Below are 25,943 nucleotides of genomic sequence, written 5' to 3' on the forward strand. Positions count from 1 at the left end.
ACAGCAGGTGGCACTATACAGATACATGTTATTGAATAACTCAGTGGGTATACAACATTTTTAATTGCATGCTATTACAAAAGAATTCAGATCCAAGTGCTGGTTTGAAAACTGTACAATATGTTTGGTTGGACAACCCCTTTAATCTTGCCTGCAAAACCATCAGTTTTTCCTTGAACAGACCCTGACTGACACAATACATCTAAATGATTAGTGTTTGCTAGGGGTCTCAGGATTGTCACAGCAGCTTTCATGTTAAAGGAATCATCTGTGATGAGACAATCCCTTTAAGTACTGTTCACTTCTGTTGCTCCTGTGGCTCCTCACACATTAGAAATCCAGTTTTTTCTGCTCCTCGTCGGAAGCCTGGTAAATATTTTGTGGGGTTGTGGGGGAGGAATAAAAGCTATTAAACCATTAGCGATGGGATTTGGCGCTGGAGGGGTGGAGGACATTCACAACAGGATGCACCTTTTAATCTTTGCTAGACTTGTGTATTGAAATAATTATGGCTATGACATGAAGGGGCCTGCATGGGTGATACCATGCTGCCTGCGTGCAAGCCACCCGAACGTCAGCAGGAGTGGGGAGTGACGTCAGGGGAATTGTAGAAATTATCCCTACCTGGAAAGTACCAATTTACTGGGAATTGTTAAATCCTGCGTCTCGTTTTTAATGGGTGGCAGGTTTCAGAAACCGGTTATGACATGTGGCTCACTTAAAGGAATTTCGAAGGAACTTGATATCTGGATTGAATGTCCACGTGGTTGGGGGTATACTGTGACATTTCAGCTGTTTCAGTTGTAATTATCTATTAGTTTTATCACTAGCCAAAAATGTAACCATGAGGGCGCCAATATCAAAGATGGCTAACAGGAAAACTGGACTTGTTGCCCATAGCAACCAATTTGCACTCGCTGTGGGAAAATGAAAGCTGTGCTGTGAATGGTCGCCATGGACCATAAGGGCAGTTTTTCTGTTCCTTTTGAAGAATTAGGCCGTAACTGAAAATCCTAGGATTTACATATTGACGGCCTGTCATCAATATTATGTTGGTGGGGGTCCGACTCTAAGCACCCCCACCGACCAGCTGTTTAAGGAAGCTGCAGCATTCCCCTGAGCACCGCGGCCTCCTCACAGCTTACCAAGCACAGCGCTGTATGTTGTATAGTGGCCGGGCTTGGTATTGCTGCACCTTGGCCATGTGACTGACGAGCGTGATGTCACTGGCCTAGGGACCACCGCTGATTTATATATATATAGAAAAAATTACCAGCAGCACCACCAAGCCAGAAAACAAGTAGAAAGGGTGCACTGTCCGAGTATGGTAACTGGTGCTTACCCACTAATGCGGAACAAAGAAATCGGACTGCACTCCAGTTGAATCTTCAGTGAAAAAAGGTTTATTCACCCATAGGTGGCACAAGCGACGTTTCGGCTCGCATATGAGCCTTTCTCAAGCATTGATAAGATGTGAACAAGTTACATATAAAGGGGTGTCAATCATAACACTTGGTGCTTAAACTTAATTGATACTTAGTCATATCTGCAGAAAAATATTACAAATAAAACATCATACTGCCAATTCAATTAGAAAATCCCTTAAAACCTTTCTCTGTAAGATCTGTTTGTGGCTCGGACTGTCTGACAGCTGCCATTGTCAGCCATATTAGCTGTTGTAGGGCTGCTTTTTGGTCGTCTTGTCACCCCATCTACCATTCATCCATGGTAGTTAGTGTTCCTGTATTTTAGCAAATATGTCATATGTCATTATTAGAGATGAGCGAATTTTTTTAAAATTGTTTTTGGAAAAATTTGGTTCGATCCGAATTTATTCACGGTGAATTACGTTAAAAACTGCTACTTCCTGGCTGCAGAGAGCCTTTCTAGTGGTGTAGAACATTGCGCCTTGCAGTAACACACACATGGAGTCTGCTGTAGTAGTGAAATAATACTGTGAGTCAGTATGACATGTAGATGACAGGCGTCGCTCTTAGAATCACTGCACACTTCACTTATTTGGGCAGTTACGGGGCCAAAACTGACCAAATAACTTAAGTGTGAACTCAGCCTTACAGATCGATGTTGGGGCTAAGAAGCGCACTCCTTTTACACAGTCGTCTGCTGATACCACATACTGTAGATGTCTACAGAACCTGTTCTATTAAACGCTTAAACAAGTAGAGCCTCCCGACAGAGTGGAGAGGGTGTCAGCGGTAAGTTTGTGTTGACGCCACTGATTATTTTGCCCTTCATCTGATCCCTCAGAACAATAACCTCCTAAAAACGGGTCCTGTCTGTGGACCCTCCGCCTTCACTCGGTCAGAATTTGCTCAATAACCCATCAATATTGCTAATGCAAAAAAACAAAAACAGGAGTGGATCCAAAACAGAGATGACGCGTGAATGGAATATTTGCAGGTCTTCTGTGTTTTGTACCCACTCCTGCTTTTGGCTACCAAATCCTAAGCCAATTCTGATGGGACCATACAGGCCTTACAGCTGCTACACGGAGAGGATCCATTGTATGTCAGAGGAAGGGTCAAATAAACAATTATGTCAAAGTGGGGAGGGTGGGAACAGCATGAGAAGTCCAGATGGCCCTATGACATAGTGGTGAGGTGGAAGCAGCATGAGGAGACCACAGAGTGGTCCAATGAGAGTCTGGAGGTTGGAGCAGCATCAGGAGGAGGCCACAGAGTGGCACAATGACAGTGTGGAGGTGGCGGAATCATCAGGAGGCCACAGAGTGGCAAGGTGACAGTGTGGAGGTGGGTGGCAATACCAGTGCCCGCTGACTATGGTGGGTGTAAGAAGGAGCACTTGGCATCAGATGTGTGGCATCAAGCGGGTGGCAGCATCAGAATAGTAGCTGAGGCGGGTAGCCAAAAGAAACTGGTCTCTCGTCAAAGTTTTGGTGTTGCACCATGAATGATCTAGTCTGATGCATCAGAAATTGGTGGGTGGAAATCCTGGCTGATGATCCATGCCTGATTCATCTTGACAAAGGTCAGTCTCTCCACATTTTGGGTGGACAGGCAAGTTCTCCTTGGGGTAACTAAACACCCACTCTGATGCCACACTACTGGTCGGGCAGGACAGCTTTTCCAGGGCAAACTCAGCCAGTTGCGGCCACAAATCCAATTTGGCTGCACGGTAGTCCAGCGGATCTTCAATGACGGCAGGCAGGGTGCACTCAAAGTATGCCACCACCTTCTGGTACAGGTTCTGCTCCAGGTCTAGATGCTGCTGCTGGTGAGTAGTTTCTTCACTAGGCGGGTGAAGAAAGCTGCTAATCAGCGACTCTAGACTCTGCTGATGGAGCTGGTACTGCTCCTGCCACCCCACTCCTCCCCAGCAGCCATTGTAGTGGAATGTGAGTACAGAGGGTCCCCCTGGTCAGACCTGCGAGAGGATGGACGATGGCGCAGATAGGCATCGGCCAACTGACTACATAGGATGTCTCTATAGTAGTTCAGTTTGTCCTCCCTCTCAGTGGGTGTAAAAAAGGCCCCCATTTTGGACCGGTAGCAAGGGTCCAACAAGGTGGAGAGCCAAAAGTCATCCCTCTGCTGAATGGTGACAATTCGGCTGTCACTACCCAATCAAGTGAGCATGCAGCGGGCTATTTGCACAAGTGACTCAGAGGGACTCCCTGCCTCCATCTCTACTGCATACTGCCATGGTGTGTCTGGGTCCTCTGCCTTGTCTTTCTCATCTCCCTCTTGCTCCTCTGGCTGCTCCTGCTCCTCCTCTCCTTTCACCTGTGTAGCAAAACCACCCATTTCGCTACACATTGCTTGTGCTCCAATGTCCTCCTCCTCCTCCAGTTCAGCCCCCACAGGGCTCACGTGAGATTTGGACGCCACATCTCCGGTCCCATGACCAGCCAGATTTACCACCATCTGTTCCAGGACATGAAGCAGTGGAATGACGTTGTTCATCCCGTAATCCTGGCTACTGACAAATAAAATGGCCTCCTCAAAGGGCCTGAGCAAACGGCAGGTGTCACGCATGAGCTGCCACTGGCTGACATCGAAGTTACACAGGGGAGTACTCCTGTCTGCTTAGATCATCAAGAAATTGTTTATGGCCTGTCTCTGTTTGTACAGTCGGTCCAACATATGGAGGGTGGAAACGTTGCATATCAGCCTATGTTGGGGGCTGCTGTTCTGCCGCTGCAGCTCGAGGAGGATGTGCTCTGCGGTGTATGAGTGGCTGAAGTGCATGCAAAGTTTCCTGGCAATTTTTAGGATATCTTGCAGATGGGCGGAAGACTTCAGGAACCACTTGACAACCAGATTGAACACGTGTGCCATGCAGGGCGCATGGCTCAGCCCTCTTTGACGCAGCGCCGACATAATGTTCTTCCAGTTGTCACCATAGTTCTGATTTTGAGTTGTCGCAGAGAAAGCCAGGATTCGATTTCTTGCTGAAGGACATGGAGCAGTTCCTGCCCTGTGTGACTGTTCACCCAAGCGAACAAGGTGCAGAACAGCTTGACACCGCCGTGCCCTGCACATGTGGTATGCTGGAGGGGCACTGTGGATTGTCCCTGCAGTGGAGGCTTATGACATGGTTGAGGATGAATAGGCAGAGGCGGACATTGTCGCTGGACCAACGGCGTGGCAACGTGGAGGCGGAAGCGGTGGGCCATAAAGGATATGTACTGTCCCAGACCGTAGTTACAGCTCCACACTTCAGCGCTGCCGTGCACTTTGGCAGACACCAACAGGCTCAACGACTGGGCCACCTTCTGTTCTACATATTTGTGCAGGGCTGGTACTGCCTTTTTGGCAAAGAAATTACTGCTTGGGACTCTACACCTCGGCTCGGCACAAGCCATCAGTTCTCTGAAAGGTGCAGAGTCCACCACTTGGAAAAGGAGGGACTGCAGCACCAACAACTTGGCCAGGAGCACGGTCAACTTCTGCGCCGTTGGATAAGTGCACGCATACTGTTGTCTCTTGGTGATCGATTGCTGATGAAATGACTGACGAGGAGGAGCAGGAGCATCAGGACCTGGCAGATGATGGGAAGGACAGACAGCTCCCTTTTTCTGCGGTGGTTGAGCCTTGACTGCCAGAAACTGGGTGCGTGCCGGTGGGTGATGCAGCGGTTGCTGTGGCAGGCTGGACCACCAAATCGGAGCTATGGTTCGTCACCCGTCTCCCAAGTGCGATCAGCTACATCATCATAATCCTCATCATCAAGTACTGTCTGCATGTCACTGATGTCCTCCTCAACTGTCTCTGGGTCAGGAGCCTGACCACTCTCAACATCAGCTCCCACGCCACTCTCCTCATCACTACTTGCCCGTCTAGCGGAGGAAGCGGTGGATGTCTCCTCCACATCTTGGCTCGGCAGTAGCTGCTGACTGTCCTCTAGTCTCTCTTCCTCGCTGAAAAGTGGAGCTGAGCCTACAGCATATAATACATCTCATGGTAAGGGATGAGAAAAGGACAGAGGCAGGTTGAGGACAGGTGAGGGCATAGGGTCTGCTCCCAGGCCATGCCAAATAGGGGTTGTGTCTGATGAAGCCACCGACTGTTGGGTGGGGGTGTCTGATGTCACTTGCGATGAAGTCGAAGATCTAATCAACCATTCAAGACCGCTAGCTGACACTGGGAGCTCATGCCTCTGGCAGTGACCCCTGCTGCCACGGCCCCTTACTCTGCTGCGACCTCTGCCTGCTTCAGAAACATTTAGGCCTCTGCCACTCCCCTGTGAAGGGCCTGGCACTTCTCTGCCTGACATACTGTTAGATCAAATGACCAAATTTTAGATCAAATTTTTTTTTTTATTTCGCCACTAATACAGAGCAAACGGGGATTTAGAATATATCACTGCACCGCTGAATGGCAAATAGGCCCTATTTTTTTTAAAACTGTTACAGAACACAACAGGCTATTCAACAGATAAGTCTAACGCTGGGCGGCGAATATATTTTTATTTTTCCACTAATACATGGCAGACAGGGCTGTAAAATATCTCGCTGAACGGCAATTAGGCCCTAATTTTTGTCGTCTTTTACACAAAAGGATTTTCAACAGATAAGTGCAACGATGAATGGCGAATATCTTTTTATTTTGCCACTAATACACTGCAAACTGGACTTTAGAATATATCAATGCACAGCACAAGGGCAATTAGGCCCTAATTTATTTAAACTTATACAAAACACAACAGGCTTTTCAACAGATGCAATGCTGAGCAGCGAATATATTTTTATTTCGCCACTAATACACGGCAAACTGGGCTTTAGAATATCTCACTGCACCGCTGAACAGCAAAGATATTTTTGCTTTTTCCACAAATACACGCAAAAAAGGGCTTTACAACAGATAACTGCTCCGCTAGGCAGCAAAGATACTTTACTTTTGCCACTAATACACGACAAAAAGGGCTGTAATTTTTTACACTTCACCACACAACGGCTAATAAGCCCTTTTTTCCCCACTAATACAACCCAAGAAATGCTTTAGAACCTATAACTGCAACGCACAAGGGCAAATAAGACGTAGAAATATTTCCTTGTAATAAACCCTGTTAATGCCGGTATCAAACGCCACTTGCACCCTAATAAGAACGGTTTGCTGGAATTACAGAGCTGTATAATGGTAATTTGGGTGCCCAGTCAGTGCAGCAAGGTGTAATAGGATTGTTTCTGTTACCTAGGCTGTAAACTCCCCTACTGAACCCTGTTCTACATAAATGCTGTGAAATGATTCCTCCCTATCCTTTCACTACACCTTGAATAATCTTTCTGACGAAGCCTGTTGTGTAACACGTGTCGAGGTGTTTGTGCATGGGGTGAGTCTTCAGTATATTGCACATCATGTCTGTGGATAGGATGCTATAGCTGCATATGGGCTGTTCCCCTGAGTAGTTTATCTTTTTGTATGTACATATGTGTGCTGTGTGGAACTATTGATTTGATTACTATATCTCATTATTTATACAGGGCTCCAGATGGCGACCATTTTGGTCGCCAATGCGACTTAAAATTGCTAAATGGCGACAAGACTTTGTAGTCTTGTCGCCATTTGCGCCTAGACCCTCCGCTGCTCTGCCACTTTCACAAACTGACATGGGACGCGTTGCTGTCAGCGCGTGCCATGTTCTTCTCAACAGCACAGAGGAGAAGGAGGCCGTTCCTCCCCCCTGCACCGCTGCCACCAATGGGCTGATAGCAGGGAGGAACTGTGGCCACTGTGCCACCAATGAATATTGTTTATGCTTAATACAAACGCAGGCTGCGCTGCAGATGTCGGCCATATCCCATACCCGACACCAAGCCTCTATGACCGCGCGCTGCGATCCCCGTCAGGTGCGGCATCTGAGGGGTTAATAGCGGCGGATCTCAGCGCAGTCATAGAGGCTGGGTATGGGATGTGGCCGGCACCCGCAGCGCAGCCTGCGTTTGTATTAAGCATAAACTATATTCATTGGTGGCGCAGTGCACCGAACACCCCCCCCCCCCCCCCCCCCCCCAAGTATTATAATCATTGGTGGCAGTGGCAGCTCCCGATCGGAGCCCCAGCAGTGTAAGCCTGGTGCTCCGATCGGTTACCATGGCAGCCAGGACGCTACTGACGCCCTGGCTGCCATAGTCGGCTCCCTGATGCTGTGTGCACAAAGCACAGGAGCAGCAGGGACAGTGTGAGGTCCTATTCACCCTGATAGAGCTCTATCAGGGTGAGTAGGACAAAGGATCAAAAGATCCAGGTTCTAGTCCCTAAGGGGGGAAATAGTTATTAAATAAAAAGTATAAAAAAAGGTTAAAAAAAACCAAACACCAAAATATTAAGTTTTTAAATCGCCCCCTTGCCCAATTTTACATATAAAATATATAAACAATAAAAAAAAATACATATTAATCGCCACGCCCGAAAAAGTGCGAACTATTAAAATATTAAAAAAATATCTCCTATGCGGTGAACGCCGTAACATTTGCCATTTTTTTGGCACCTTGTCCCGACAAAAATTAGGTTAGGACTGTTTTATTATGGTTCAGACATTCCATAAAATGTGGAATGCACACGGCTTTTTTGGTGTTTTTTATTTTTTTCACGTGGTATCGAGTATCGCAATACTTTTTTATGGTATCGTAATCGAGTAAAAATTTGGGTATCGTGACAACCCTAGGTAAGACGATGTATTTTTTTTTTTTTTTTTTTTTTTCTTTATTTTGTAATTTTATATGTATTTTAAATTTGGCGACCTAAATTTTTCAGGTTAGGAGCCAATGGCTCCTTGATATTTTTTTTTTTAGTCTGGAGCCCTGTTATATGTACACGGCACAACTACTACTGCTCCGGTGAAACATAGCACCTAGGACTCTGTACTTTTTATGTATTCAGCAAATATATCTAGCTAGAAGTCTAATATAGTATCTGCAGCTCTGTGCAATATTTATTTTTACAGCTTCAGGTACTATAAAGCCTTTATATGTACTCAGCTTTAGGGCTAACTAGATTGTGTGTGTGTGTATTCAGCACTGTATATTCAGCCAGTAGCCAAGGGGAGCATTTATAACTTTGTGCAATATCTATGCACCTAGCCCTGGGTATCATTAAGTTCTTATATGTACTCAGCCTTATAGTTTTAGTCTAATCTACTACCCTGGGCTTCTATCTGTTGTTGCCCTGGTGGAGATCCTGAATTATCTAGCTTGGTTTACAGACCTTTTTTTGGGGGGCGTGTATTTTTTCGCCCCCACTGGTGGAGTACAACTATTAGGACTTTATGGTATCTTTTTGGTTTTACTATGTAGCTAGATATAAGAGTTTGGGGTTTGTTTCCCATTATTACATTTGTGACATAAGTGCTGTATCTGATATATGTACCCCATGTATATCTTTACTGGATCATTTTCCATCGTGCCTCTTTCTCCTTATTGTATTTAAAGGGAACCTGTCACCAGTTTTATGGTGTCCTAACTAAGGGCAACATAAATAAGTGACTGATTCTCTTAGCACAATGCTGGGTCACTTTCTTTAATTGACCCAGTCAATCTGCCAACATCTTGTATTGAAAGGCTCCAGGTGATAATGATGAGTCATGAATATTCATGAGCTCCTGACTCTCCCCGCCCACCTGCGGCTGAATGACAGTTATTTTCCATATGAATCAGCAGCAGGTGGACAGGGGAGTGGCTATAGCTCTGAATAAAAAAAAATGCTGGACTCGGTGACATCACGCTGGACTCAAATCAGCTCATTAGCATGCGGCATCTTTGTGTGTATATTATGAGGTAACCATCTGTCACACCAGTAAGTGAATACATCTAAGGTACTTTTTAGTAGTTAATGATTTGTATATAATTAGTTAGATTATAATCAAAGATCCACATGACAGGTTCCCTTTAAATGATATATTTTGTCTGATAAAGATTATTATATATTTTATAGTCCTAGTCCCATTGATCTTTCTTTTGGCTTGAATAATCTTTCCCTCCACTTGTAAATCGTTTTTTTTTTTTTTTTTTTTTTTTTTAGCACAATGACGTTTTTTCTATCACTGTCCCTAGCGCCTGCAGACGTCTCTTCCTGCACTAAGTACACTGGTAAATGGCAGAATCTAAGATGGCTGCTCTATTTATAGGGCTATGACATCACAGGGCTGGCTGCTGATTGGCTGCATGCATGGCATTATGGGTGATCCCGCCTTCCCAGAGTTCCTTTCTCCATGTCCTCACACGTGCAGCAGCCATTTTAGAAAAAATGCGTTTCGTTACCGCGAAGCGCGAGGAAATTCGCATTCGGTGCGAATCAAATTTTTCTTGAAATTCGGAACGCATTCCACTTCGACAGCTTCGATTCGCTCCTCTCTAGTCATTATGATTTGTCATAATGACATACGAAAGGTTTCTGAGCTCTGAGACCCCACCACCCCCTCTCCTCTCTGCAGGCAATGGACTAGGGATGGGCTAAGAGCCCATCCTACTGAGCCCATCTTTAGGAGTGAGGAGAACCAGGCCCTGTGTGAGCTCTTCGTTTTCCAGGTTCTAGTGCTCAGTAGCGATCTAAGCACTCGGACCCTCACAGTCAAAACTTATTTGTTGCTATGACCTATCAATAGTTTTCTAAAGTACAGAGACACTAAAAATACTTTTTCCCACCCCAGACCTTCATAGAATATCTTGACAGGTGACCATGTTGGCTGCATCCAGGCAGAAAATGGAGGTGGCACTGTCCATTCCTTTTATATGGGAGTTATGGAAACGGCTGAACATGCTGGATAAATGGGCCAATGTGTAGTGGAAAAGCCAACATTTAGCTTCAGTTTTCGAATGAAGGGGGACCCAGAGGTCAACCTGCACTGATCCTCAGAATGAAGAACCATTAGTGCTAGTTTGGTGCCTAAGCTTCCTGGCCAGCTGTACAGGTTACTACAACATGGCCCCCACATACTACAATGGGTCTGTGTGACAGTTTAAAGGGTATTTCAACCAAATTAAACAGCTGTCCCATGGTCTGAAAATGGTTATAAAAAGAGTTTATATTTTCCTTGCCGATCCCAGTGTCTGGATCCTTGCTGTCTGGCTTGATAAAGACCTGAGGGTCGAAACATTGCTATGTATGCTGCCTAACTACTATATAAATCACCATTGACTGAATTGGACGAGCGCTGCGGATTTCTCTACATTGCTGTTTCTACTGGGATCTCGAGCCAGGACCCCCCACCGCGTGTACCGCATTGCCCTGGATGCATACCAGGTGACTTGAACATTGAATATGGATTTATCCCACAAAGGGTCTTGGAGTGCTGCTCATCTTTCTTTTGTATCTGGATCCTTGCTGTCCTCCATTTCTTTTTCCTGTCTTGACACACCAGGAAATGGCTGGGAATGCCACTCAGCCAATCACTGGTTCCAGCAATGACCCGGCTCAGCCAGTGATTGGCTGAGCCACATTCCCAGCCATTTCCTGCCGTGTCAAGACGTCAGCAGAAAGTGGAGTGCAGTGGGGAACTGGAAACCATTGGGACGTCAGAGGCGGGGGATCATGAAGGGGAGTATAAGCTTGCTTATTTATTAACCATTTGCAGCATTTGGGACACTTCTTTATTGGGATGGTATACTCCTTTAACTGTACAGGGGACCTCCATGAGCTCTACTGTGGAGGGAAAAAGTAGTTGGGGACCTTTGCTCTCTGGATCAGTGATGGTCTCACAGGTCAGACTCCACCAGTCATAATCTTCTGGCATGATAGCAGAAATACCCACTATGTACTGTACATAGATCAGGGTGGTCAGAAAGTAGACAAATCTTGTGCTGGGGGGGTTGTCAGTTGTCACCGTGTGCAGCTCTGTCTGCTGGAGCAGTGCACAGATGGGCAGGAGGAAGTAGGTCAATGTGTTAAAGATTTCACCCGGCTTTTGTCTAGTGGGGAGTGGAAAACATGTGCATCCTCCGCCAGTCCCAACAAGTTCAAGGAGAGCGAGAGAAATTAGAAAATCAGGCCCAACGACAGGAAATCCTAGTGATTTCCTCCAGTGTTTCAGTGGAATGCAGACGTGTGCGCTCGGCAGATGATGGTTACTGGAACAACATTATTTTCTCTTTGTGCAAGTACTTAAGTGATCATGGACAAAAAGAAGATCCGGTTTTAACTTGAACCTTGGTCCAATCTATGCAAGTGGCTTTTCTTGGCACAATCCTATGTCGCGTTTGCACACCTGGCTACTTCTGTAATGCAACCCTCACGCATTTCTTAACTCTTTATTCAAACGGAAGACAAGAAAAGCGGAGTTCTGAATACTGTAGGTGTGTTTGGAGAATCGAACGCCGTGGGAGTTTAAATCGGTACAATAAGGCCCCATTCACACGGCCACATTTTTGCTCTGCATCAAATCTGCATTTTTTGACCCAATTTATTTCAGTGAGGCTGCAAAAAATGCTGACAGCACACCGTGTGCTGTGCGCATCCGTATGTGCGTTTCGCAGCCCTGCAAAAAAGAGAGAACTTGTCCTATTCTTGTCCGTTTTGTGGACAAGGATAGACATTGTTACAATGGGTTTGAAGGAAAAAAAAAAAAACTGACGAAACAAGGACGTCATCGGTATTTTCTAAATATCCATATTTTGCAGACCTCAAAATACATAGTTATGTGACTGCACCCTAAGGCTATGTTCAGACCACGTGATGGCCGTTTACCATCCGTCATATCACTGTTTTAAGAGCAATGTTTTGTAGACAGCCCGTGAATAACGGCCGTCCAAAAATAGGACAGGTCACGTACTGTACTACAGCAGCCAGTGTGGCAGAGGCGGTAGGTCTGTATCACTTCCTTTGGGGCAGAAGGACATCTGGTGCTGGGGCCTTCTCTGGTGTTATCAACCACAGTTACTTCATGTTGCTTGATCCTTAAAAGTTGCAGGCACATTTTAGGGGCTGTTGTTTTTATCATTGCATACTACGAATAGGCCTTTTAATAAAAAATTTCAAACTGTTTCTCCTTCAGCTTTCACATTTGCAGAATGTGACACTGCTGGCTCAATCTGTAGCCCTCATCGGTACTGGCCTAACAGCTCATAAACACTCATTATAGCGACATTCTTACCAGTTTAAGAATTTAACATAAATGAATGTTAAAGGAGTTTTCTCACGCTCACCACAGCAAATGGCATTTATGATGTAGAGAAAGTTAATACAAGGCACTTACTAATGTACTGGCAGTGTCCATATTGCTTTTTCCATCACATTATGCACTTCTCGTTTCCATGGTTACGACCACCCTTCCATCCAGCATCGGTGGTCGTGCTTGCACACTATAAGAAAAAAGCGCCAGCCTCTCTGTGTGCCGGGACCATAGGAGCACACACAGGCTGGTGCTTTTTCCTATAGTGTGCAGGCACGACCACTGATGCTGGATGGAAGGGTGGTCGTAACCATGGATACAAGCAGTGTATAATGTGATGGAAAAATGAGTCTAGCCAGCAAAGGAGTCAATATGGACACAATACATTAGTAAGTGGCTTGCATTAACTTTTTATACATGATAAATGCCATTTGCTGAAGTGAGACAACCCCTTTAAGGAACTCTCAGGAGTTCGGAGATAAAGGCTGTGCAACAAGTCATCAGAGCAGCTCTCTGGATTCACTGTGAAGCAGAACGCAGTCTGCAGATGAACTGGAATTTTTTTTTTTTTTTTTGCCCAAAATGAATAGAAAGCAGGTAGAAAAAAAATGCATCCCCCCCACCCAAAAAAAAAAAAAGTTACCCATCTCTGCTATCCTTCCTGGTTTCTTATCCCATTTGTAATGCATGACCATCTCTTTCTGAGAGGGGAGTAAGCCACTGCCAGACCCCTTGGATTGCGGATTATTGCTAGAGAACGATAGGAGTGTTCAGATCCAACTAACCACCTTACCACTCCCAAAATCTGCGGAGAGCCAGGAGGTAGCCTCGTACACATTCGTTGGTCAGCCATTCCCACCAGAATCTTTGGGTTTTGCCGACATGTAAAGCCACATGCACATGACCGTATCTGTTTTGCACTCTACAAAATACGGATCCCAGTTGTGTGCATGCCTTTTTTTCTTTTTTGCCCCTGTATAAATGTCCTATCCTTGTCCGCAAAACAAACAAGAATGGGACACGTTCTATCTTTTTACAGGGCAGCGGACTGAATATATGGATGCGGACAGCTCACAGAGTGCTGTCCCCTTCTTTTGCCGCCACATTGAAATGAATGGGTCTGCATCTGATCTGCAAATCGTGTGCAGACTGAGAATATGTGCCTAATCTAAATGGCGTGTTTTAGTGGAATAAGCATTCTATACATAGCCTTACTACCATGTCCTGCTCTGACTCCGTCACCATCTGCTCTTGAGCCGGAGGTATTTACTGCTCACACCTGCCTTCCTCTGATAAAGCTGTTGGATGGCCATTAACATTTCCATGATGTTTCGCTCTCCAGGAGACTCGCACCAACCCAATGTGGTGACAGCCTTTAAATACCAAGCTGCAGTGTTCCCACTGACCCCCCCCCCCAGTGCATACTGGGAGTGTATGCTGCTTTACCAGGAACACTCTTGTCTGTAATATCACGTTAGTAAGCCCTATTAAACTGGATACTGTAACTTTAAAATTTCCCATGTGCAAAGTGTGTGTGTATATATATCTATGTGTGTGTGTGTGTGTATGTATGTGTGTGTGTGTGTATATATATATCTGTGTGTGTATATATATATATCTGTGTGTGTATATGTATATATATATATATCTGTGTGTGTATATGTATATATATATATCTGTGTGTGTATATGTATATATATCTGTGTGTGTATATGTATATATATCTGTGTGTGTATATGTATATATATATCTATGTATGTGTATGTATATATCTATGTATGTGTGTGTGTGTATATATATCTATGTGTGTGTGTATGTATATATATCTATGTGTGTGTGTATATGTATATATATCTATGTATGTGTGTGTATATGTATATATATATCTATGTATGTGTGTGTATATGTATATATATATCTATGTATGTGTGTGTATATGTATATATATATCTATGTATGTGTGTGTATATGTATATATATATCTATGTATGTGTGTGTGTATATGTATATATATATCTATGTGTGTGTATATGTATATATATATCTATGTATGTGTGTGTATATGTATATATATCTATGTATGTGTGTGTATATGTATATATATATCTATGTATGTGTGTGTATATGTATATATATATCTATGTATGTGTGTGTATATGTATATATATATCTATGTATGTGTGTGTATATGTATATATATATCTATGTATGTGTGTGTATATGTATGTATATATATATCTATGTATGTGTGTGTATATGTATATATATATATATCTATGTATGTGTGTGTATATGTATATATATCTCTGTGTGTGTGTGTATATATATCTATGTATGTGTGTGTGTGTATATGTGTATATGTATATATATATATATATATATATATATATATATCTATCTATGTATGTGTGTGTGTGTATGTATTTCTTCTGCATCCCACATGCAGATAGTCATGGCCCGAAACTATGATTAAATTAAAATTAATAGAACTCTCCTGAGTTAATGGTAAATTGTATATTGGATATGCAGTAAAATTTGGGGACACTGGGACACTAACCGATATATCTCGGATTGAGTCTGGACATGGCAGACAAATTCCGCTACAGATCAGCGGCAAAATCTGCATGTGTTGCATGTGAATTTTGCCACAGATTGGCTTCCATTCTTTGCAAAGGGTGAAAATCGGCAGCATTTCCCCAACAGAGCGCACACTTTAAATTTTTGAAAAGCCCTGCACTTGTATCGGGCTGTAAATTGCTGCAGATTTTGGAGAGCCGAATCAACACCTCAAATCCTCTGCATCTGGAGCCAGCCAAAAGGGTTCTCTCATGATAGATTTTGGGGGTGCATATCACTAGGACATGACCCCAGTGTCTGATCTGAGGGGTCGTACTGCTGTAACCGCTGGTCCCAGATCAATATGGTAGCAGAGCCAGAAAAGTTTCCTACGCCAGTATAGTTGTTGACTGATGGCGACCATACGGCCTGTCGGCGCCTTTACCACTTCTCTTTAGCATTTGGGCCACCACCAGTCAAACATTGGTCGCATATTCTAGAGATCTGCCACCTATGTCTATATGAAACAAGTATACAAATTTGTCCCTTCCTATCGTGTTCTATTCGCCATCTATTAGAGGTGGATATACATGTGAGGGATGGAGAAACCGGAGGATAGGTCATCATTATCATTTCCTGGATGAACCCTTTAAGTACACTGAGGGCAGGCTCAAGCCACACTGTGCACCCCTGCTAGCCAGCCCCTCCCTCTCCTTGATGGACAGGACCATGTTCCTTCATAGTCATCTCACCGGGCTCTGCAAATCAAGACGACAAGGGAGCAGCTGGCAGAGGAAGCGGGAAGAGCAAAGGTGGGTGCACAGGGTGTCTTGGGCCCGCCTTCAGTGCACTTAACTGCTCAAAAGTTTTTTTTTTTTTCCAGAATGAGCTATCTCTAAGTGAACGGTATCATTACATTCAGCTGAGCGAGTCCTCCAAGACATTGTGCCTGGTTAGTCAGTGAATTTCCTTCTGATAGATTTAAACAGCACCCTGCAGGAATAGTGATAAGTTGTGGTTGACAGTAGGGATAAGCAAATAGACTTCAGATGAAACATCCGAAGTTGATTTGCATAAAACTTTGTATCAATACTGTACGGAGCGAGCGCTCCGTACAGTATTAGAATGTATTGGCTACGATGAGCCGAAGTTATTACTTTAAGAAATCTTGCGAAACTTCACATAATAACTTCAGAAATTGATTTCTACTGTGAAAAACCATTTCCCGAACTCTGGTTCGGTTCCAAGTGCTACCTTGGAAACAATACATTCTAATACTGTGTGGAGCGCTCGCTCCCTACAGTATTGAAACAAAGTTTTATGCGAATCGACTTCGGATGTTTCATCTGAAGTCGATTCGCTCATCCCTAGTTGACAGACCTTTTAGTTCCATTTTTTAGTACCTTGTGTGCTCCAGCAGGGGGATGAGGATACACCCGCCTGCAGTGGCCAATGGCTGCACTGTTTAGAAGGTAGGACCTTGGCTTTACCTGCAAGATCTTGTAGCTATTGGGGGCTGTTGGCGGGTGGAGTTTTGACCACATGTAAATGCGGCCTAAAGGTCCATAGACAGTAAACACTGTGAGAATATTGGGGGTTATCTGGTTTCTAGAAAAATAAAAACAGCTGTAGATCCTCTAAAACAACAAAAACCATTGCAGGCGAACAGGTGGTTGCCCTGGTCTTTTCTTACAAGCAGTTGACAAGTGACTGCTGCAGCCAATCAGTGATCATGTGCCATACTATTGGCATCATGGCCCCCGTAGCAGAGCAGTATGCCAGTCATACGGCACATGACCAGTGAGGCGACAGATTAACTGTAGTGGGAGAGGGACCACAGGGGATAGAAAAAGAGAGTAGTGTTTTTTTTTTGTTTTTTTTTTATTTGCTATTTTTTTTTCTCCTCTGATGATTTTGCTTGCCTGCGGTATACAGAGGGAGGCATTCTGTATGCTGCTCCAGGTGTACAATAACACAGGGTGAAGATGAGATTGCTAGCTGCATGCTTGTCGTCTTTATACAGCCAGCGGCAGTCAGTCTATGTACATACCCCGGTCATATGGTGGTTGTGTGCGTGGAAAATTCAATGTAGTAAAACACAAAAAGGTGAGAGCTGCTCGTAAAAGCAGTCCTAATATTAAAAGTCCAATAAATCTCTCACTTGTCAAAGCCACAGACCACCGTTTTCTGGGGTGATGACATTCTTCCTCCTGCACTTTTTATCATAGCCGGTCCACCCTTTTTTCTCTGGGATTGTCAGTCCTGAAATTCCTATATTAGGGAAACAGGATCGCAACCTCTAATAGTGAAACACTGTCACAATATTGATCCCAGGCACACATTTTATTTACTCTGAGTTTAAAATCCATAGATGCAAATTGGTAAAAATCCTGGCTCATGCACAGAGACCGCCCAACTCGGGTTTCACAAATGATTCTTCAGAAGCCAGGGTCTTCTACCAACCTAAATTCCAATCTTATTCATGATCAGACCATGTTTAATTGGTGGGGACCAACTGTTTTCATACCCTAACAGAACAATTGTAGTCGCTGATTATTTTTGTTTGGATGATTATTACATCTTTGATCCATCGCTCGTATACTTGCTTATTTCCCAACCTATGCATCTTCATTCGAGGGGGACACCATTTAAAGTGGACCCCCAGGAATGATTTGAAATGTCCGCCAGAAACTTCTCCTAGAATGTGACTAGGCCTGGTTGTCTCCACTTGCAGGGCTGCTTAGGGGGTGGGGGGGCTGGGGGCTCACTACATATTATTCTCTGGCACTTGTTTCTGCTACACATTGGTAAGGGTTCCTGTCAGGCTGCTCAGCCATGATGGCATCTTGTAGGCAGGATGGTCTCATTTCCATCTATTGTAGAGCAGTTGTGAAGGCAGCCCTGCAAGTGGTGGCAATCATTCCTGCTCACTTTCTAGGACAGGTTGGTGGTGGACATTTTAAATCATTACCGGTTCATTAACTCCCCGGACCACAGAGGATTACCTATAAAATTTCCCAGGGGCGCCCACTTTTCTGTATACTTGCATAAGCTTCCCACTTGGGATCAGTTTCACAGGACAATTCTTTAAAAACGGGACAGTCGGGCAGTATGTATTCATCTTATCATTTAGAAAATCTGTTAGTACTGATGTCTGGAAGAGTGCAAGGTCTTGACCACCCTTGATAGACATCTGGTTGTTCCCCAAGTGGAAGACCTCTATACTTTAGCACAATGGTCACCAACCTGTGGCACTTCTGCTGTTATGAAACTACAACTCTCAGGATGCCCGGTCAGTCATCATCTGAAAAGCCCCATGTTGGTGACTTCAGTTAGTTTTTTGGTCTTTTATGTGATGGGTATCGGGATCTGCAGTGAATTCTATGATGATGGGAATGTTTCCAGTGCTGATGGAGCTTTTCACGTTGTATCCTCTGTATCTGGATGCAAGAGTGTGTTTGAAATAAGTGCATTTCTATGGTTTCAGGCACTGGGTCCTGCTCCCAGGTGGTGCTCATTCTTGGACAACCTGACTGAGGAGTTGGAAGAAAATCCTGAAAGCACAGTCTATGACGACTACAAGTTTGTCACCAAGAATGATCTGGATGAACTTGGTGAGTAATGCTCTATAGATTGCATGACTAACTGTATGATTCTTTCTTTGTTTTCTGCTTTGCAGTAACTATATGGCGTCATGTATTTGACCCTGTTCACACATTCACCTGTTCACTTAATCTTAGCGCATATAGTGGTGTGCTGCTACTGTTTTTTTGTTTGCTATATATATATATATTATATACACTCACCTAAAGAATTATTAGGAACACCTGTTCTATTTCTCATTAATGCAATTATCTAGTCAACCAATCACATGGCAGTTGCTTCAATGCATTTAGGGGGGTGGTCCTGGTCAAGACAATCTCCTGAACTCCAAACTGAATGTCAGAATGGGAAAGAAAGGTGATTTAAGCAATTTTGAGCGTGGCATGGTTGTTGGTGCCAGACGGGCCGGTCTGAGTATTTCACAATCTGCTCAGTTACTGGGATTTTCACGCACAACCATTTCTAGGGTTTACAAAGAATGGTGTGAAAAGGGAAAAACATCCAGTATGCGGCCGTCCTGTGGGCAAAAATGCCTTGTGGATGCTAGAGGTCAGAGGAGAATGGGCCGACTGATTCAAGCTGATAGAAGAGCAACATTGACTGAAATAACCACTCGTTACAACCGAGGTATGCAGCAAAGCATTTGTGAAGCCACAACACGCACAACCTTGAGGCGGATGGGCTACAACAGCAGAAGACCCCACCGGGTACCACTCATCTCCACTACAAATAGGAAAAAGAGGCTACAATTTGCACGAGCTCACCAAAATTGGACTGTTGAAGACTGGAAAAATGTTGCCTGGTCTGATGAGTCTCGATTTCTGTTGAGACATTCAAATGGTAGAGTCCGAATTTGGCGTAAACAGAATGAGAACATGTATCCATCCCTTCATGACCACCATGTACCCATCCTCTGATGGCTACTTCCAGCAGGATAATGCACCATGTCACAAAGCTCGAATCAATTCAAATTGGTTTCTTGAACATGACAATGAGTTCACTGTACTAAAATGGCCCCCACAGTCACCAGATCTCAACCCAATAGAGCATCTTTGGGATGTGGTGGAACGGGAGCTTCGTGCCCTGGATGTGCATCCCTCAAATCTCCATCAACTGCAAGATGCTATCCTATCAATATGGGCCAACATTTCTAAAGAATGCTATCAGCAACTTGTTGTATCAATGCCACGTAGAATTAAGGCAGTTCTGAAGGCAAAAGGGGGTCCAACACCGTATTAGTATGGTGTTCCTAATAATTCTTTAGGTGAGTGTATATGTGTGTGTGTGTGTGTGTGTGTGTGTGTGTGTATATATATATATATATATATATATATATATATAATTATTTTTTTTTTAAATACCACCATCCCCCCCCCCCCCCAACCAGGGCTCTAAAGTGTTAAAATAGTAAAAGAACATATACCCACTATTTATCACCACTCTGTTTCTAGCATTGCCGCTCCAGTCTTCACCTCCAGTTTGTTTATAGGCTGCAGTGATGACGTAGCTGTATATGGCACATAACTGCACAGCCCATCACGGGCCTCAGAGGTCTTGTGCTGAATACCACTGAGGCCAGTGATTGGCTACTGAGGTCATGTGCTGTGTATAGCTATGTCACCGTTGCAGCCTGTGCGCAGCAATGTTGGAAACGAAGAGGGATTAAAGAGGACCCCTCTCCTTTCCTGACGTGTGTTTTAGTAACTACTTGCATTCCCCATGTAATACCAGTTCTCGAGCACCTATTCTTATGTCTCTGTTGTGCCTTTCCTGTATTATTCCTGCTAGTTTACAAATACATTGGCAGCAATCTGCAGTAAAGGTACTGCTGGGTGTTACCAGTAGCGGGTGTGTCTGACTCTGTCCAATCAGTGCTGCCGATGTCAGACTGTGCAAGGACACGCCCCCAACTGGTAACACCTATCTCTACCTATACTGCAAGCTGCTGATTCATAACTTGTAGTAGAAATTACAAAGGAATGGCACATCAGAGTCCTAAGAGTAGAGGCTCCAGAATTGTTATTACATGGGGATGCAAGTAGTTACTACAACAGACATGTCCTCTTTGAGTGGTGAGAATGTTTAGTGTTATATTCTCACATTTAGTCTGACAACCCCCTTTAATTATCTTTCGTGACCACGATCATAGATATTTTATTTCTAAAACAGATCGCCAGCACAAAAAAAAATTCTACATCATCATCTCAACCATTTTAGTATAAGCGTGGTCATGGCAGGCGGCTGATCGCTCGGCTCCTGAGATCCCAGACAGCTGAGTTTGAAGAATGAGCACAGTCCCTATGGGGTCATCTAGTAATTCATGACAGCCATTCAGATCAGTGGCTATCCATGTAATAGATGAACGACCCAAATAAACCAAAGATTGAACCGCTGCTTGTTGGTGGCCCTCAACTGTGGCTGAGTGGTTAGTTCTGGTACCACAGCTGGGGTCCTAGGTTCAAAGCCAACAGCTACATGGAGTTTGTATGTTCTCCTCAGCTTTGCGTGGGTTCCCCCCCCACACTCCAAAGACATATTGATAGGGAATCTAAATTGTAATCTCCACTGGGACCAGAAAATGATGATGATGATGATGATGACTGTAAATCACTGCAGAATATGTCAGTAAGTAAAATACTGAGCAGGGAACCCCGTCTTCTATCTTCTACTGTAGGTGGTATGGACGGGTGTTGTCCTCATGGGACTCTGATATTAGAGTCTCAAACATCTTGGCATCCGACATAGTTACCAGTTGTGACTCCTCTTTTCTTGAGTCCTGAATGGTAAACCGGTCTAATTATGCATTGTGCCCCACCCTGTGCTGTTATTTACCATTTGGAAATATAGGAAAGCTGGAAGCTAACACCCAGCGAAGCGGCAATTACAGCTCGGTTGGCTGCCACCCAGATTCCTAACAAAAGAACAGCTGAATATTATTATTTTAGGAGATTTTAAGGGGACATGTTTATTTAAATCGCATACATAATGCCACGTTTTTGTCCTTTCAGGGCTGTCCCATCTCATTGGATCGCCCATGCTCCGGGCTTACATGCATGGCTATTTTATTGATATACGGCTGTACCATAAGGTGATTGATTCTTTGACATGTAGACCGTCCAGTGATATCGGCCAAACGTAACACAGTTCTGGATAATAATAATAATCTGTTGTATCCTGACCACAGGTGAAAGCGATGGTCAATCCATTTGCCTATGAAGAATACAGGAGGGAGAAGATAAGGCAGAAGATTGAGGAGACCCGCGCTCAGCGCGTTCAGATTAAGGTGAGCGATGCAGACTGGTACAGTAAATTAGATTTAGCTGCAAATTGCTTTCTGAGCATAGGTTCGAATTTTTTTGAGGGAGCCTATACGTCAATGTCTCCGCATTTTGGTCCGTGTCTCCGCACTGCAAAAACATAGAACATGCTTGTTTTTTTTGGGGTTTTTTTGCGGTGTGGACGGATGGCGGACTCATTCAAGTTGAATGTGTCTGCATCCATCAGTGCAGGCCATACGAACAGTGCCCACGCATTGGGGACCGCAATTTGGGGTCCCCAATGCAATGCATGGGTGGCACACGTTAGTGTGCATGAGCCCTTTATATGAAGGGGAGTAGTGTGATTTTTGGAGTATTGAAGCTGCAGAGAAAAGTAATTCCCTGCCATTACTGTGGGAGTCTGACTGCAGGACGCAAGTAGCAGCTTATATTCTGCCCTCATGTTTACAAACTAGTCCAGTATCTGAAAGAAAGCGGCAATGAAGCCGTAGGAAATTTCTGCTTTTCTCTGTTGGCATAAGAGACTCCTTAAAGGGGTATTCCAGTTATGTTAAATGATCACTTATTCCAGTACAGGGACCGCGTTCTTATGATCAGTGGGGGTCCCAGAGGTAGGACTCTCACCAGTCTAGTAGTTATCCCCTATCCTGTGGATAGGGGATAATTTAACATAACCGGAATACCCCTTTAATACCTCCCATATTTTCATACGTTCTGCATTTCTTGAATTTGGGAGGTGATATTTGTCATTGTCCATTATGGTTTAAGGGGTTGGCCAGTTTCTGGTTACTGTCGACCAATGTGTATGTACGCTTATTTATATGGCACTTAGTAATATAGCCTTTGTTGAAATTCTGCACCAGTTTCTGTATTTTATAAGGTATGTCCCCTTTGTTTACGAAGTCTTTTGTGCTGTCCACACAGAGGTCCTGTCCATAAGATGGCCGCTGATGGAGGATCATGTGACTTCTCCTCCATTTAAATACATTGCACTGTTGGGAGTTCTGTGCAGGTGCAGCGTGTTAGAATGGAGGAGGATGAGTGATGTCTGGTCACAGGACCTCTGTGTGGACAGCACAAAAGACTTGGCAAACAAGGAAAATATAAAAAGGGGCACAACCTTTCAACAAAGGCTATATTAGTAAGTGCCGCATAATCATCTTACATACACGTTTGTCATTAGTAGTGAGAAAGTGGCCAACCTCTTTAAGGTTGAGTTTCTAATTCATTTGTGTAAACACTGATAGCAAAGTGTGTATAACTTCTCATAGAAATCCCAAAATCAATTAGCACTAACATAAACCATCGAGGGGGCAAAGGGAGATAAAACGTAACTTTTACTTGTAATAGATGTACTGCACCAGAAAGACATACATAGATGTACTGCACCAGAAAGACATACATAGATGTACTGCACCAGAAAGACATACATAGATGTACTGCACCAGAAAGACATACATAGATGTACTGCACCAGAAAGACATACATAGATGTACTGCACCAGAAAGACATACATAGATGTACTGCACCAGAAAGACATACATAGATGTACTGCACCAGAAAGACATACATAGATGTACTGCACCAGAAAGACATACATAGATGTACTGCACCAGAAAGACATACATAGATGTACTGCACCAGAAAGACATACATAGATGTACTGCACCAGAAAGACATACATAGATGTACTGCACCAGAAAGACATACATAGATGTACTGCACCAGAAAGACATACATAGATGTACTGCACCAGAAAGACATACATAGATGTACTGCACCAGAAAGACATACATAGATGTACTGCACCAGAAAGACATACATAGATGTACTGCACCAGAAAGACATACATAGATGTACTGCACCAGAAAGACATACATAGATGTACTGCACCAGAAAGACATACATAGATGTACTGCACCAGAAAGACATACATAGATGTACTGCACCAGAAAGACATACATAGATGTACTGCACCAGAAAGACATACATAGATGTACTGCACCAGAAAGACATACATAGATGTACTGCACCAGAAAGACATACATAGATGTACTGCACCAGAAAGACATACATAGATGTACTGCACCAGAAAGACATACATAGATGTACTGCACCAGAAAGACATACATAGATGTACTGCACCAGAAAGACATACATAGATGTACTGCACCAGAAAGACATACATAGATGTACTGCACCAGAAAGACATACATAGATGTACTGCACCAGAAAGACATACATAGATGTACTGCACCAGAAAGACATACATAGATGTACTGCACCAGAAAGACATACATAGATGTACTGCACCAGAAAGACATACATAGATGTACTGCACCAGAAAGACATACATAGATGTACTGCACCAGAAAGACATACATAGATGTACTGCACCAGAAAGACATACATAGATGTACTGCACCAGAAAGACATACAAAGATGTACTGCACCAGAAAGACATACAAACACAAAATTCAATTCAAATGGCATACTATACAGCCCCATAAATTGTAGCAAAACCATGGGGCATGTCAAGGCCCGTTAAACACAGTAGAGAAAAAAAATGGAATGATCTCGCCAATCTTGAAACGCCTTGATGTGCTTCAATAGATGCAAAACGGACACACGTTTTTAATGGTTATTGGGGAGTTTCACGAAGTTCTTACAGCGCCTTAGTATGCTTCAATGGATGCGATGCAGACCTACAACCAGGTGGCTCTTAACCTCTTGTATAGATAGGATAGCAGGAACAACTAACCCTGGAAGACCCTAATTAAAGGGAGGGAACGAAGAATGCCCTGCCTATCTATACATAATACTCGCCCCGAAAGGGGCAACCCTGTCTGGATACCTAACCCTATACCCGGGCAATATCCCTAGTAGACCCTATAAAATGGTTCCCGTCGTGCCACATTTCGTTAAATAACTCGTCAGTGGAAACAAACAAAATAGGGTATCCTTCAAAAATGTATTACAAATGGTATAAAGCTGGCAAAGTTAGTGAGTCAAAAGTATGCATAAATAAACTGAGAGGGGAGGGAAAAAATAACCCGCAAACCTCCCTTGGGCTCAGTAGACCAAAGAAGGAGGAAAAAATGATGATAATCCCCTAAACAATTATGCCCTACAGTAGGTAAGGGCTACCGTCTAGCAATTACATTCTTGCCCGCCAGTGGGCAAAAGCTGTTTGTCTATATGCCGGATCTGGCGTCTGGTGTAGCAATTTAAAAGGCCGCGTCCTGCGCCTAGTCACGTGGACCGCCCATACGATCATTTACAGGGAACATGTGACCTACGCGCCGCGTCACAAAGTACGCAGCGCTGGAGAGTGCAGCATCCGTGGAATGCAGCGCTGGTCACGTGGGGTGGAACCTCAACAATTGGGAAGGAAGGCCTGATGCCTGGCAACTGGGACGCCCAGATAAGCCCAGTGGCGCCCCGATTGCTGCGAGTGGGCAGAAGTGAAAAATGCCTGGTAGTATTCCACAAAAGAGAGAAAAGAACAAAGGAGCTTGTTAAGCAGTGCACAAACCACATTTGATTACTCATTGGGCTGAGGAGACAAATCTTATAAGGCAACTCAGCAAAAATAAGCACAAACAAAAAGACTAAAAAGGCAGGGAGAGATTGTAAAACATGCAGGGGAATGAATTATAAATATAAAAGGGGTGAGATTGGACAGAATAAGGAGAATATCACTCCTCGCAATCTGATATTCAACATTGAGGGTTAGACCCTAGGAATACCATTTAACTAAACCACTAAAGCTGAGCTGCTCATTAAGTCCGAGTGGTGCTGTAGATTTAAGATAGTAGATCCAACGGGCCTCTCTGAAGAATATCTGTCGCAATTACCAACCTTTCTATGTGGAGTAACTTTATCGATGCCCATAAAGGACACATGGGCCCTGCCATTATG

The 25,943-nt window shown here is 44.0% G+C and overlaps 1 protein-coding gene across 2 annotated transcripts in view; it reads left to right on the forward strand.

The window, feature by feature from the left end:
• Window positions 1-25,943, forward strand: part of NOL10 (nucleolar protein 10) — an 89,377-nt gene that overhangs the window by 31,560 nt on the left and 31,874 nt on the right. For both annotated transcript variants that reach the window (XM_040427466.1, XM_040427467.1), the window contains exons 14-16: window positions 18,629-18,755; window positions 21,753-21,832; window positions 21,929-22,027. In XM_040427466.1, coding sequence (XP_040283400.1) covers window positions 18,629-18,755; window positions 21,753-21,832; window positions 21,929-22,027 — 306 coding nt within the window. The remainder of the gene's footprint in view (window positions 1-18,628; window positions 18,756-21,752; window positions 21,833-21,928; window positions 22,028-25,943) is intronic.

Source organism: Bufo bufo, chromosome 4 (genome assembly GCF_905171765.1).
Source record: "Bufo bufo chromosome 4, aBufBuf1.1, whole genome shotgun sequence".
Lineage (NCBI taxonomy): Eukaryota > Metazoa > Chordata > Amphibia > Anura > Bufonidae > Bufo > Bufo bufo.